The sequence below is a fragment of the Tyto alba genome, unplaced genomic scaffold, assembly GCF_018691265.1.
Source record: "Tyto alba isolate M040663 unplaced genomic scaffold, T.alba_DEE_v4.0 Super-Scaffold_14, whole genome shotgun sequence".
NCBI lineage: Eukaryota > Metazoa > Chordata > Aves > Strigiformes > Tytonidae > Tyto > Tyto alba.
In genome coordinates, this window is record NW_024881276.1 from 59,232,884 (window position 1) to 59,248,002 (window position 15,119).

Here is a 15,119-nt window from a genome sequence, read left to right on the forward strand (position 1 = left end):
GAATAACTTTACTCATTATTATAGCGCTCTCATACATTTGCTTTACACACGAGCTCAGAAGGTGCCATCAGAGCTGGCCTGTGAAGTTGAAACGGTGTTTTCTGAAGCCTCCTCTGTTCTCTAAAATGGAGAAGCTGAGTTTTCTGACTCTCAGCTGTGCATGGAGCTAACCCAGAGTTGGGGAGTAGTGACAAGGGTGCTGCAGGACCTGGGAGTCCCTGTTTAGAGCATTACCCGGGCTGGCAGTGAAAGAAGCTGATGCAAGGGGAGTGACTACTTATCCAAAAAAGAGAAGCTTCTTCGGGGAAAGCAGCAGGAAGAAAAGTAGGTTTGATACACGTTATTCGCAAGTTGTACTTACTGTGTTTTCTCCCCTAAAGTTTCACAAGCAACCCGTTGTGTGCCTGTGAAGCTGGTGTATTTCAGGGTTATCCAGCTTGAATGGCAGAATCTCTCATGAGCTGAAACCTGCCCTTCCTTGTAATGCACAATGGGTCAAGACAGCAGTTAGTTTGCAGTTTTGTGTTGAATTGCAGCTGAAAACAGGAGAGTGTCAAAGCTGTTATGCTTGAGTTCCATTGGGAAAACTGACATGCCCCAGAACTGGAAAAGCATGGGGAAACAGTCTGCCCAGTAACAGATTCTATATGAAATGGTAAATTTTAGGTTTCACATGCGGGCCATTTTGAAATGCTTTAAGAGATGTTTTCATTACAAAGGTGAAGATTTCTAAAGATAAGCTTCATGAAATCACAAACCTTCAATCTCTGAGATACATGACCTGAACAGTTTCTAATTGCTGTATTAAATTAATTGCTTCCAAAATTAATGTTAGCTATGTATGACTTCTTCAAAGCTGAATGAACATAGCCACATTACTTCCATTCCAGGAGTCGGATCTGATTCATCTGGGATCAGAACTGCTAAAGATATCACATCTAAGGTTTAAGTCTCAAAAACTTGACTTACACAGTTTGATTTCATCTGCTTCAGACATCCTTGGCCAACTTCCAAATGAGGTCTTGCTCTGAGGTTGTACGTCAAAGACCAGACAGCATGGTTTCAGTACAGATCTCTTCAAGCTAAAAAGCTTGAGGCTGGTAAAACCCCTTAGTTATGACTTACGACCAAAAGAACAGCTAACTTTTTTAAGATCACTCTTCAGAAAATGGACACCCTTTAGAACATGGGTGTGTGGGTTACTGTTAGAAGTAATTTGGTAAGAGTATTTTTTGCTTTAGTTTCAAACCGATAAGGAGCGAGATGCAATGGGAAAGCTCTGAAATAAAAGGACAACTCTGAGAGTGAATGAAGCAGTGAGTGTTGTGTACAGAAAAAAGAGTAATGCACACTGGGATGAGGGTCAGCAAGGAGGGGTTCTGTGACACTTCTTTTTAAGAAGCTAAATGTATTTTCAGATATTTTTAATTAAAATGAAAATAGGATTCGAAGCAAGGAATTATATCCAGGCTCCTCATGTGAAAAATAAAAATCTGAAAGCATTTTCTATATTTAAAGGGAAGACTGCTGAGAAGCTGAGAAGTTCAAGGGTACCACTGTGAAAAGCTTCACACATTTCAGTATGTGCAAAAGTAAATTTAAGGCTGCTCACATTAAATTATACAGGTGGAATACGACACAAAATTATTTTGCCTGTTTGACAGCAATTTGACTTAATTTTTTTAAATGCCACAACATGGTATCTTCAGGTGATATCTTCAAAAGCAGTGAGAAGTGGACTGTCTTCCCCTTGACTTCAGAGAAAATACTTGCCATTTAATTCATTAAATGCAGACTAAGGCCCATGATACACAGTTGCTTTCATTTTCCTTCCTGACATACGCTCCTGATGAACGTTTATTTACAGCCTATAGGTACTTCAGGTATTTGAGTTTGGATTGATTTTATTTTGGAGGGGAAAGGAGAGTAGGGGGTCTCTTCTGGGAGCCAGACTCCAAAATGTCTTTGAAATGCTTTTGATAATGTACCTCAAACTAGCTGGGGCAGGACACCTGCAGTTCTCTTCAGTTGCACCTCTGCTGATGGCAGCAACAGATGGGACGGAGACAACCACACCTCGCTCTGTTTTCTCTAATACCTGAGAGATTTTCAGACCAGGTCTCATTTTGTTCATTGATACAGTGTTGTATCCGTACTGTAACACGGATATGGTCAGGTGAAGGCAGTGCCACTAAACTGGTCTAAATGAAGCAAGATTTTATGACTCCTTCAGTCCCTGAAAATGCAAACTGTGTGGATAAATTCTCTCCAGTTGTACTGTAAGACCTCAGCAAGGGGCTGCAGATAGGTTCCTCTTGGCTTATTGTGTGTACAGGAGCGATGGGTAAGAGCAGCCTCTGAACCTGGCAGCAGCTTACACCAATCCAGCTGGCCTCCTGCGCTATGCTGCTGCTGTGACTAATATGACTAGTCACTGGAATGCTCTGTCAACCATGCAGAAATCTGACTGGTAATTTCCACGAAGAAACTGCAAAGGATTTGCTAACAGAAGCAAACTTTTCATTAGATTCCCAGAATATTTAGCTACTGATATTTTCTTAGTGGAAAATAAGCAGCCTCCAAAACTTATTTTCTGCCATTACAGGTACCTTGGCATAGTTTTTTATTTTAACATATCTGAGATGTAGTGCTATGAAAAGTGACCGTTAAGCTCTAAATGAGAGTTTAATGTAAATAATTCAGTGCCCAAAGGTGTAGATAGGATTTTTTATTTACACTCTGCTCTTTAAAGGTTTCCCTTTCCCTTCTGATGTCTGTTCTCCCACCTGCCAGAATATGTCACTGATCTTTCTATTCCCAGGCTGGAACACAAACAGGGAAGAAGAAATCAGAAACAATTCCTCCACAAATCCTCATTTTAATTGTCTCATCTGCAGGGGACAGATTATCTTTGCAGCAGCCCAGTTTGCTAGATGGTAAACTTGCAAGATCTCACTGATTCCTACAGGTTTCTTTGTAGTTGGTATAAATGTGCCCGTCAAGGGGTGCTCAGGATGGCTTAAACGTCTCAGTCACTGTTACAAAGCAAAGATATGTAAATTAAGGGACACAAGCTCACTGCATGGTTTAAGCTTCCCATAGCTCCATCCCTTGTTTGTTTGCTTGTTTGTCTGGTTTGAACAGCTCTTATTGTCTGGATCCAGCAGGGAAATTAGTCCTGATCCCTGTCAGTCTCCATAAAAGAATAATTCACAGCTTTATGTGAATTCGTGACCTTCATTTATCAACACTTGCAAGGCACTAAACTAAAAGCAATAGAATATGAAGGAAAAGAAGGAGAATGTAATGTGAATGCTCTAAATACAGCTTTCACTTACCCTCCCATATCTGACAGGTACTTTTGTTCAAGAATGGTGGTAAAGCCTGCATATGTCTCTCGGCTTATGCCAGTACTCCTCAATTCAGAAGGTGGGTGGAAGAGGAAAAGGAAATAATTTGGTCTTCCAGAGGAAATTCTAAATATCATGTTATGCACTCAGTTCTGCACTGGGATTAGCAAATACATCTGCATAGGGTAGAATTAAAATTCTCTGTTCTCACAGATGGACAGACAGACTCACTGAGGTACAGTGTCCTGGAGCCATTCTCTGTGAAGTCCTGCACTATGACACGCGGATGATGGCTCACCATGGTTTCGCAGCCTGAAAAGCACGTGTCACAGTGTGGGACCTTGGCCAGACTGATGATCAGAATACAGGAAATACGCATTAAAAACGATGACCTAGTGACACCATATTAGCAACAGTGTACCTCAGCTCAGTAAGGATATATCCTCACTGCAGATCATTACAGTAAGAGAAATACATGGGTATGTGTCATCTGTGCAATAACGCTAACAATAATGCTAACGACACCACCACCACCACCACTACTGCTAATCTACGTGAAATCAAGAAAGGACAGAGAAGTGAGGTTATGAATAGGCCTCTGTGGGTGCTGACAGGGAATGGGGTCAGAGATTGCTTGTGCTATGCTCAGCCTCTGCCTCCACTGCACACATCAGATATGCATCAGCAAATGTTATAAAGAAAGTTGCTTCAGCAGCACCTGAGGCATACAAAGACAGAAGGTGCATTTATATCAAATGCGGGATACTTGATTGCTTAAACAATAAACATAAAAGAAGACTGGTCTTATTTTCTGTACTCCTATCTGACAGTTGCTGTGGTAAAATCCTGAGTAAGTTTTCACTTTGGACTCTATGACTCAGCGCTTAAAGCATGAAGATGTATTTTCTGTAGAAACTGCACAAAAAGAACGGAGAACAGATCATTACCGTTTCCTTTTCCTTTTACCAATGAGTTAAGTATATAGTTTTCCAAATAATCAGGTACAAGGTACGCACAGTAGGTTCAGACCAGTACATACGCTGAGCTGGGGATAAAGGTGCCACATCACAGGAGTATGAAGAGTGTGCAAACTGAAAAGGTAGAGAGAAAACTGTCCTACCCATTTTAAGAAGCCCTCGTTGGGAGCATAGGTATGGTACTGAACACAGCAAAATGTGTGGGAAAACATCCAAACCGCAGAGATCAGATTGAAAGTCCTCAAAAGAAAGGAAAGCCACATTATCTTAAATTGTTTGATATTGAACTCCAGTAGAGACTGGGGCAAACCACCCACAGGGTTTCAGTGGGACACTTAAGTCTTCTTGATTTCAAAGCAAGGAGCTTTTCATACGGTCTGATGACTTGCTACTGCTGCCTAATGGAGGAGAGCATGAGGAAAGACAGGGGATGCCCATACTCCTCGAGTGACCTGGGTCTAATTTTTTAATGCGATACAAGACACATTTTCCTCTGTAATAAAGAGATTAAAAGCTGTACACAGCCATCTAAAAAGGGGACCGGTATAAAAGTGACTAGCCTCAGCTTTGAAAAGATACAGCAGTGCTGGAGAAGGCTCAGGGAAGGGCAACAAGGGCATTCAAAGGTATGGGACTGATTTAGCACCTTTGGTTTCAACAGGTATAGCCACACTTATGCTCCTCTGGTGGATTTCCCACCCTACAAAGGTTTTTGACACTACAAGATCAGGGAGATTTTACTTCGGGAAGAAACTGGAGCCTTTTTGTTTTTTTTTCTTCCCCACTGAAAATACAAGTTCGATCATTCCAGACTAGCCAATTGCCCAGAACTGAGTAAACTCAAATGTGGTATGAAAGACTCTAGTTCATGCCTTGAAGAATGTATTTGGCTCTTAGAGTCAGCATGCACAACCCTGCCACAGGCCACTACCTGATCACAGAGTCCAAAAAAGGACCACCGTGGTTGTGTTGAGAGATCTCTGTACTAGTCCAGCCGGAGGAATTTTCTGACTTAAATACTGCTTAAAATAGAAAATTCTTTCAGGAAAAATATCTGCTCTCAATTTAACATGTACCAATAACAAGGAATACACATAAATTGTCCCATGGCTTAATTATCTTCATAATTAAAATATGATGACCAGTCTCAGAAAGTTTTCTCAATCCAATCTCTTTTGAATTAAACTTTTCCTGGAAATGGACATTTTCTGGTAATGACGTGTGCAATGAAGGAACTTCCAGTCATCCCCGGTCCAATCATCCCCTTGTTCCTATCGTAGCTGCTACTACCTCTGCAGCTAGGTCTCTGACCTGCATTAAGTATTCTCTCTCCATTTGCATTATGCTATCAACTCACAATTTATCCAGTTCCTTGAAGGAGTGCGGCAAAATGCCACAGATGCCTGCCTCTTCAGTCAATTCCTTTCTTTTGCATTTGCAGCTTCTTGGCGCAGGGGTATGAGGAACACTGATTTTATTCAGGCAGATTTCAGGTGGAGGATGCCTTTTAGAAGACCAAATGCCACCCGGGAGGATGTCCCATTGTGTCCTTAAAACAGCTGGTCTGGCTTCTCAGGATCTGCCTGTTGTTGGCAGTGCCACCTCATTAACAAATCTTCTGGCAACCACACACTTGTGGTACTCATGGGGGAGCAATCTCCTGCGATCGGTTCCAATAATGTGACCACGTCAGGGCAGTCACGGAGGCCAAACCGATCGGCCGCGCCTCTGCGATAACGGCTGCGTGGTGCTCAGCTGCCCTCTGGGCCTAAACCACGACAGGGCATCTGGGGATGATCTCATAACCTAGGTGGATGTGTCTTGCTCAGCATCTCAGTGGGAAACTGGACTTGAAATCTGTAAATACAGCAGGAATGCTGCCAGCCGTTCTTCACTGCCGTCTGCGACAAAACTGTACTAGATCCCCAGTCTAGGAGGAGAGGTCCAAATAATTCTAGACATACATTTTTTCACATATGATTACAGAAGAGGCCACATAACACTGGTGTTTTTCTATGCATGGTCATGACAAAATTCCACATCAATTTCTTGTATTTTGTTTATATGACATTGCAGTTGCAATCAGTTTTGGTCACACTTTCTACTTGCTATATGTGTTATGTGCAGGGTTGTAACATTAAAAATTCCTCATGTTTCATCATAAAAATGGCTATACTTCAATCAAAAGAGATTTTTTCATGTGCATTTCTCCCTCCAGGGTTAACTGCCAAAGACTTAAGACAAAATCTATATGCACTGTTTACACAGAAGAACAGGACTTTGGGTGAGGCAAGCCTGGGTAAGGAGATCAAGTCTGGGACTTTGTAAAGGTCCTAAAGAGACATCTGTGTGTCAGTGGGATTTTTCAAAAGCAGTGACCTATCTCACTTTCACCTATTCACTTCTTTAGGCAACTAAACAGCTTGGAAAGTCTTAGAAGATGAGAGGCAGAACTGGTAAAAAAACCCCAAAATTTTATTTCTACGATATTTTGCTATGCGCGACTGTAATATAACGAACTTAAGGGCACTCTGGGTTATCTTCCATCCTTCTGATAGGAAAGCTAATTTTCAGATATTATTCAAATGTCCACTGTGAATGGCCAGATAGATCAGTATATTCATGTTTTGGCAGCTCTAGATAAGACAAAGATTGCCCTCTTTCACTGTCCAAACATTGTTTATGTTACTGTTTAACATGTGTACTTCCTGTCTTTACACAAATGTTTTTTCTTATTATTTACACCATACCTTCCCATTGCCTCTACAAGCATCAGATCACAGACTGTATTTACACAACGTATAGCATGTCACCTGAAATCAGGAAAGCTCAAGACTTCCCCATCAAAACTTTTTATTTTCCCTTTTTGTGGCTTACCTTATACATTCTACTGATTCTGGTCTTGATTTTAGATCCTGGTCTTTAGCAGCCACTCCAAAATGAATGGGGAACAATCCTCCAAGAATAATGTCTCCCTTCTTCTGTGCCCGTTGGTTTGGCCCATAGGCAGCGGTGCTCCAGGTAAATAGCAAAAGAATCAAGCAGCAGCTATATAAAGTCATTGTTCCTCTTTTCACCAGGGGGTTATAGCATGCAAAATTGAAAAAGATGATGTAAGAAAGCAGATGTCGCAACGTCTAAGCTTTCCCTTTCCTTAATACAACGCAGAGAGGATTTGGAACACATGTCTGCAGGGAGACAAGCAACAAGGTGGGATCCACAGTGCTGGTGTTTCTCCCTCTGTCTTCTCCATTGCAAAACAACAATTCAGTGGTCCTTCTTTCTTCATAACCAAAGCACTATGGAGAGCCCATCTCTGAGAACTGTAAAAGAAAGACACGAAAAGTGATCCCAGCTATACACCAGGGCCCCATGCTGCCACAGTGGTTCTGCTTCGTCAGACCAACCTTTCAGTACGCCCCTGAGGCTGCCCCCACTCAACAACCCACCCAGGACACATAAAAACCTTGACACGAGTAAGCCAGGCACGCCAGTGCCACCAGCCACACCTCCTCAAACAAGTGTCAGATGCCTACTTCTCTATCACAGTTGTAAGGTGGGTTACTAAATCGTCCTTTGGTTCTGTGTGACTGTCACAGGAAGCCCTGTAAAACTTGTGATCAGACCTCCATGAACAGGGCACACTGTGAAACACTCGGGTGGGCAAGGGGGAATACGGAAGCATCAAATACAGTAAGAATCAAATCCTTCTCTTAAGCAGGTAACTGATAATCTTTTTGTGTCAGTCCATCTCCTCTTTTCCATTGAATGGTTTTAACTCTCCGGTTTGAACCTACCCTTGCTAAAAATGAAACAAGATCACAAGAAAGACTTCATTCACATTGAAAGTGAGGATGACTTCCAGGGAAGCATTTGAAATCAAGATACTTCTCCATAATGAATCATGAAGGCTTGAAAGGTTCAGTGATCATGTCATTCCAAGCTTAGCTGCAGGGCTTTGAAGACTGTATCCTGGGGATAAGAAATACTGCAGCTTCTCTGTGCTCAATACATTTTCCCTGTGGCTGGTCTACAGGCCTGACAAATTAAGAACTAACTTAATTATGGCATATGAAAATGGCTACGACTATGGAGGAGGAGGTAGCACGAAAAATTCACAATAAACAACTCGTCAGCCTATTTGGAACAGGTCTAAAAGCTAGTAGTAAAAATCTGAAGTTAGTCATAATCAGAACAGAAGCTAGGCATATGTTGCTAATGCTGAGGACAGTTAATTTCTGAAACAAGTCATTGAGAGTTTTCAAGTGCTGAGAACCTCTTTATGAGGATGACTTATTATGCACTAAATGTACCTAGACAGATTTGACCTCTACCTATGTTAAAAAAAGAGCTACTGCAGGGAAACACTGTGATCATGGGGGTTCTTCCAGTAGCCAGACTTACTGATTATGCATGCTGTGTGACCTCAAGCATTTGGAAATATTTTGTAAACTTTTGTTAAAATGAAGGTCCAGATGAAGCAATCAATGGGAGAAGAGAGACAAAGCTCACATCATTTTCATGCCTCTGCCATCAGTACGCTTATACAGCTGGGTAGACACTGCACTTCTCCATGGCAGGTCCACTCAAAACTACTCTTTGGTCCCGGATTGAACTAGCACATTTTTATTGGCAAGGGCAATCAAATCTTTGGCTAGAGATCAAAATACGTCTAGGCAAACAATTTTCTATCAGGAAATGTGGAGTGACACTGAAAGATTTTGAAGGAACAAACTGTTTTCCATATGAAAAAATATGTATTTCATGTTTGTAGCATCCAAGTGACTCAATCCAAACTCAGACACTCCCATTTTTGACAAGATTGACAGCTAGATCCCTACTCTTGAATGGGGGTTTCAACACCATCCTCAAAATCTGAAACATGGACATGAAATATCCAGCTGCTGCTGGCACTGGCAGTCAGAAAACACTGTGGGATGTTCCTCTGGCAAGCTAGGGCACACTGCTCTAGCCAGGATCCAATATTGTCTCTCACTTGTGAGCGCACTGCCTTAATATCTGAGTGGTACTTTTTGCTGAGGAGCCTCTGGTATTGGCAGGGCTCCTTTGACAGCAGGATGACAGAACTTTAACCAGAGCCAGGATTAGGAGGTGACAGAGCAGTGCAACAAGGGAGTATCCCCAACCTTTTGGGTTCTCATTTTTCCTGGCAGATGGTGGTTCTTATTTCTTTGGGTGTCCAACAGAATACAGAAGGAAACCCTCTGCCACATTTCAGCTAGGGAAAGATCATCTTCCTCCCACCACTTACGGATTCAGAAAAGATACGAAAAAGCATATCAGACATTTTTTAGACTGATGTTATCTCTCTCCACCTGGCTGAAGCTAAGTCTGCCAGGTCCTACGGGACTAATTACTGAAAGGAAAACAATCATTGCAGTCAGGTGCAGACACTTTCTATTCTGTCCTGGTTCGCAAAGCCCTCCTGCTATCTGATGCCCCATGGAAATATCTACAGTCGTCTACAGAATGGGTGTCTGGTCTTGTGGCAGGAAGAGAGACATGGACTGCCAACTGCAGAAGAGAGCTTTATGCCTTGACCCACTGCCTTGACACACAGCTAGCCTTCCTGTGCATACAGTCAGAGAGATGGTAAATGTGCAGCAAGCTCAGTGCTTCAGGAGCACATCAAATTTATTGCAGATGAGGAGGTCAAGTATAGCATGAATGCTGTCTACATCTGCTCGCAGCCCACTCCCTGCCCCAGTGTGAAGACCACTTAGGAAAGTTTCCACCCACATGGAGAACCATGGCCAGGTCATCCCTGCCACTACTCTGCCTATCCTTTTTTGCAAGCACTGCTCAGATCAGGCAGCAAGGAGACACACAGTCAAACCGTTCTACTATTTCCAGTCTGTTCCTTGATGCCATCTTTCTGAGGGCACTCTCCCAACACAGAGCTGTCCTGGGTTTGAGTGAGTGGTGGGGGTTTTTGTATCAGGGGAGCGGGCTGCAGTGGTGGCCCCTGTGAGAAGCTTCTCAAAGCTCCCCCGGCTCCACGGTGGACCCACCTCTGCACCAAGGCCGAGCCAATCAACTGCACCTCTGCGATAACTTATTTAAGAAGGGACCTGGGAGGAGGAGTTGGAGTTGAGACATCTCCATGAATACCAAGGTCAGTGGAGTAACGGAGGAAGAAAGGGGTGGAGGTGCACCAGAGCGGAGACCCCCCTGTATCCTGTGGTGAGATGGCCTGCCCTGCCACCCATGAAGGTCTACGGTGGAGCAGACACTGATTTATGGCCTGTGAGGGGCCTCATATGTTCAACTAAAGTGTCTATGCTCAAAGGAGGCTGGGATCTTGTGGGAAGAAGCATCCCCCGCTGCTGTAGTTTAGCACTAGGAGGATTGCAAAGCGTGGGGGTGTCCCACGCGAGAGCAGCTCAGGAAGGGCTGCAGCCCGTGGGAGGGACTCCAGTTGGAGAAAGTTTGTGGAGGACTGTCTCCTGTGAGATGGGGACCACGCTGGAGCAGGGGGAAGAAGTTTCAGAAGCTCCCTCCACGAAAGATGGAAGAAGCAGCATCACTGACTGCACCCCCCATTCCCTGTCCCTTGTGCTGCTGAGGGAGGAGGTAGAGATATCAGGAGCAGAGCTGAGCCCGGGAAGAAGGGAGGGGTGGGGGAAGGAGTTCTCAAGATGTAGTAATGCTTCTCACTGTCCCACTCTGTTAAGTGTTGTTGTTGTTAGTGTCTGTAATAAATCCATGTTCTTTTTTTTTTCCCCTAACGAGTCTGTCCTTTGCCCATGACCATAGTGGGTGATTTATCCCTCCCTGTCCTATCTCGAATCCCAAGCTTGGCTTATTTTCTCCTTCTCAGCAACAGGGGAGAAGGGGGCAGTGAATGGCTGGATGGTTGTCCTGGGTTTGAGTGAGTCGTGGTCTGAGCTCAGTTGCCTTCTGAACTCAGACCACCAAGCCTTTTTGCTTTATCTTCTCCTCCACAGCGTTGGGGGGGAAAGAAGGGAGTGAGCGTCTGCATGGTGCTCAGTTGCCCTCTGAGCTCAAACCACTACATGAGTGAACCAATAGCATGGGATCCCTGAGAAAAAGAGTGGCCTGCTCCCCAGCTGAAATGCTTCACCTGCTTTGCAGTCTGCTCTTCAGCCACATCTAAAGGTGGGTAGGACCCTTATGAATTGCTCTGGGGCCTGCAAATGGTCAGTGAAGGACTGGGGCTGAGAAGTGAGGTCTGTCACATGAGCTCTGATCCAGCTGGTCCCAGTGTGAATGGCACATACCAGTGGAGCTGGGTGCTCTGCCTTTGGTGCAGCTGGTTGCACTTGCCTCCTTGCCTGCTTCATTGATCTATCTGGGTAGATACATCTTCCTCTTAACCACCATTTCTGTCTGGCAGAGGCATGAAAAGCTACGCTGGGAGCTTCTGTTCTTAGAAGCAACTATGTGTTGAACAAAATATTTTTACACTCATTTTGATTAGCTTCTGTGCATGTTCCAAAACAAGCAGTCACAAGAAAATCAATAACAACATGCCAAAATTGTGTCCCCTTCTGGACAACTCTGTAAGAAATAGCAGACAAAAAGCAAGTAAAATGCTCTCCTGGGTGGCAAAGTGAGATTAAAAACCAGGAAGTAATGCGGTAGTATTGTTAAAGTCAATTTAAATATGTTTGTAGATAGTGTTGGCTCAGATACACCTGTCCCAGTGTAGCATATGAAAGCAACTCAGAAAGCCAGCAAAGAAGTTGTGTATCCAAGAGTGATTTCATAGTTAGAAAGGTTGTCAGTGCTTAAATTAAGAGAGGATATGAAGGAAAGGGAAGAGCAGAAAAGATCTGAAATTATAAGCAGTACACGGAGTCTGATGTGGGAGGCAAGAGCTCATGGCTGACACTTGCAGGCAAAGGGAAAGAGGAGCAACCTGGAGCTTTGTCCAGAGCCCACTTTCTGTGGGGGGCTCTCTGACTAGCAAGAGCAAGGGTGCCCAGGGGAGCTGGCATCGTGGGCACAGCAGTTGTGCTAGGGCAGAGCATCCTTGTTTAAATACCACCAAGTTTGAGGATAGTATTATTAAAATGCTGCTAATCACATCTGGTAAGTAATGGACAAATCCTGCTGTGCCCAGACCAAGGGGGAGGCTGGGGGGTCACCCCAGGGCTGAGGAGCCACCTCAGCCAGCAATGCAGCCTTCTAGGAGAGCAAGGAGGAGTCTTAGGAAAAGGAAACGAGAGGAACAGGGGTCTGTATTTCCATTTCTTCAGTAGTTAAAAAAAAGAAGCAGGAAAAAAAGTTGATACAATATTCTGAGGTAAGGCCCAGCACAGGTGGGGCCAGTACTTAAGAGGCAAGAAATCTGAAGCAGGGAGAATAATTTCTGTAGAGAAGCTGCAAAAAGATGGGATGGTCTGACTAATGTTATTTAGCCTAGGGCATCCCCCTCCCCTGCCTTGCTCCCAGCTGGCAGAGACCTGGGGGATTGCACGTTCCTTCAGGGGCAGAGATGGAGGTGGCCAGCAATGGGGTCCCTGGACAAGGAACCGTGTGTAGGACTTAGCCAAGGTGGGATGGGATCAGTGACTTCCCCATCTGCTGTGGGAAGAGGTTGAGCTCAAGACCACAGCCTGCTGATTTATTACTCTGTTTTTCTGCTTTTCCTTTAACAAGGCTTTCTTTTACCTCTGGGGTTCTTTGCTTATGAAAAAGGAAACCACTTTCATCACGAACAGACAATGTAATTTAGCTTTTTGGGATCCTACGGAGGGGTTTGAGCTGATGCTACTGAATATTTAGGAACCACTCTTTGCCACCAGACAGTACGTGGCTGCAGTATTAAATGTATAAAAAGTAAATTCACATTCTTATTTCTCTTTTCTCACAGTAGGCAAAGTGAAAAGGTCTAAATGGATAAAATAGGGTTCATGTTAAAACAGCATTTACAGCACTCAGTACTCCAAGATGTTATTAAAGAGCATGACAAGGGATTAAACAATGAAAACAGAGTTATTCATTCATGGTATAGAGTTATCCCCTGAATAATTTGGAACTAGCTATTCTCAGGGACAGGACACAGAACTGAGATAATATCAAAGGTGCTGTCTGTGAACCAGATGGGCTGTATACATATAAAACACATCCCTGAGGCAGCAAACTGAGGGATAAATGTCCAAAGACGGACTGGCACAAAATTATATTCAGAAAAAGCAAAACTAAGTGTATGCCCAGCTCCTTGTAAATCTCAGTGTCAAAATTTACGACTCCCCATACTTAAATACCAACTATATCTGGGAAATCAAGTATCTCAAACTCATTTAATAGGAGACACAGTTCTCCCGGCTGCTTTCAGGTGCTCTCCATTCCTAAGGTGGAAAATATTTGAAGATACCGATTTCCTGATGAACAGTTATTAGCTCGCTGACCATACCCCAAGATAATATCCTCTAGTATTTCTTGTTGTTGTAAATCTTCCTTCAGTTCTCTTTTCATTAATTGGATTAAGATTATGAGTCTCTTCCTTATTAAAGTAAGCATTATGCAGCCAGAGATCGAATTACCTGCTAACGCATGCCTGAAGACATAAAATTTAGCAAAATACATGTGGAAATTGTACTATTAAAAGAACAAATTACTGTGGTCCTGCAGTTTTCAGCTAGTAAATTAAAAAGAATAAATTAACAAGCAACTGAATTAAGGAAGCTTGGAAGCCATTGTTATTTTTTTGTTTGCAAACACTTTTACATTTAAAACATTATTCAGTATTAGCACATAAATTCTTTTATTATAAGCTCTTCAATGCAAAATGTCTTTTCCCTGTACATATATTCAGCAAATACAATTCCATAAGATTTCTTTTACAAGAAAAATATAAAAAAATAACTATTATCATTTCATTTTTTTTTTTATATACAGCCCTATTTTTAATCCCCCTCCCCTTTTTAAAAATATTCTTTAATTTTTTTTTTCCACTCTGTTTTGTAACTATCAGACATTCTGGGTTTGAATACTCTTGGAAGTGGAAGCGAAGTAGCAGCTATGTCACCTAAGCTTCAGTGGAGGAACTTAAACTGGTTCCAGGAACAGGGGGAGACATCAGGCCGCTATTGTCATGGCAGAAACAGTACCTGAGTGGGAGAGAGATGGTACCCAGGGTACAACCGTGGGCATTTGAAAGGCCTGCAGAAACCAGCACCATTTGCTAGTTGAATGAATGTTTTAGTTGTCAGACTAAATCGTGCAGAAAAGCCAGAAATGTTCAATAAATCTTTGTTCTTTGGATGAAAAGAAGCTGAGCAGCACACTCATGGCACATATCACTTACGAAGTACTTCTTAATCAAAGAGTAACTAACCACGATTTTAAACAGCAATTGCTCAAGTTCATGTAATAACTGGGTTGGAAAGGATCTCAAGGGGTCACATAGTCTGTCCCTTAGCCCAAGAAGGACTCAGCAATAGTAGTGCTGTTCCTGGCACATTTTCTCTAAATCCTTTTGAGGAAGAAGACCCGTCAGACACCCAGGGATGCTTACTCCAGTGCTTCTCTGCTCTTACCAAGGCAAATGTTTTCTCACATCTAACTCAAATGGTTTTTGTTGCAACCTAAGCCTGTCTTCTCCCATCTACCACATGCCATTTGGTGCCTCCCTCCGCATAATCACCTTATTTGGGATTTGAATTCACCTCCCCTTTTTCTCCTTTTTCTTTTTTTTTTTAGACCAAGCACACTAAATTAATTTAATCTTTTTTTTTTTTTTTTTTTTTTTCATAAAGATGGTTTTCTGAGCTCAGATTATTCTTGTTTCGCTCCTCTGGCC

General features: G+C 43.0%; 1 protein-coding gene across 2 annotated transcripts in view; it reads right to left on the reverse strand.

Moving 5' to 3' along the window:
- CASR (calcium sensing receptor) overlaps nt 1-15,119 on the reverse strand; it is a 75,933-nt gene that overhangs the window by 32,332 nt on the left and 28,482 nt on the right. For both annotated transcript variants that reach the window (XM_042789065.1, XM_042789064.1), the window contains one exon: nt 7,205-7,650. In XM_042789065.1, the coding sequence (XP_042644999.1) occupies nt 7,205-7,389 (185 nt within the window). In that variant the 5' untranslated portion in view covers nt 7,390-7,650. The remainder of the gene's footprint in view (nt 1-7,204; nt 7,651-15,119) is intronic.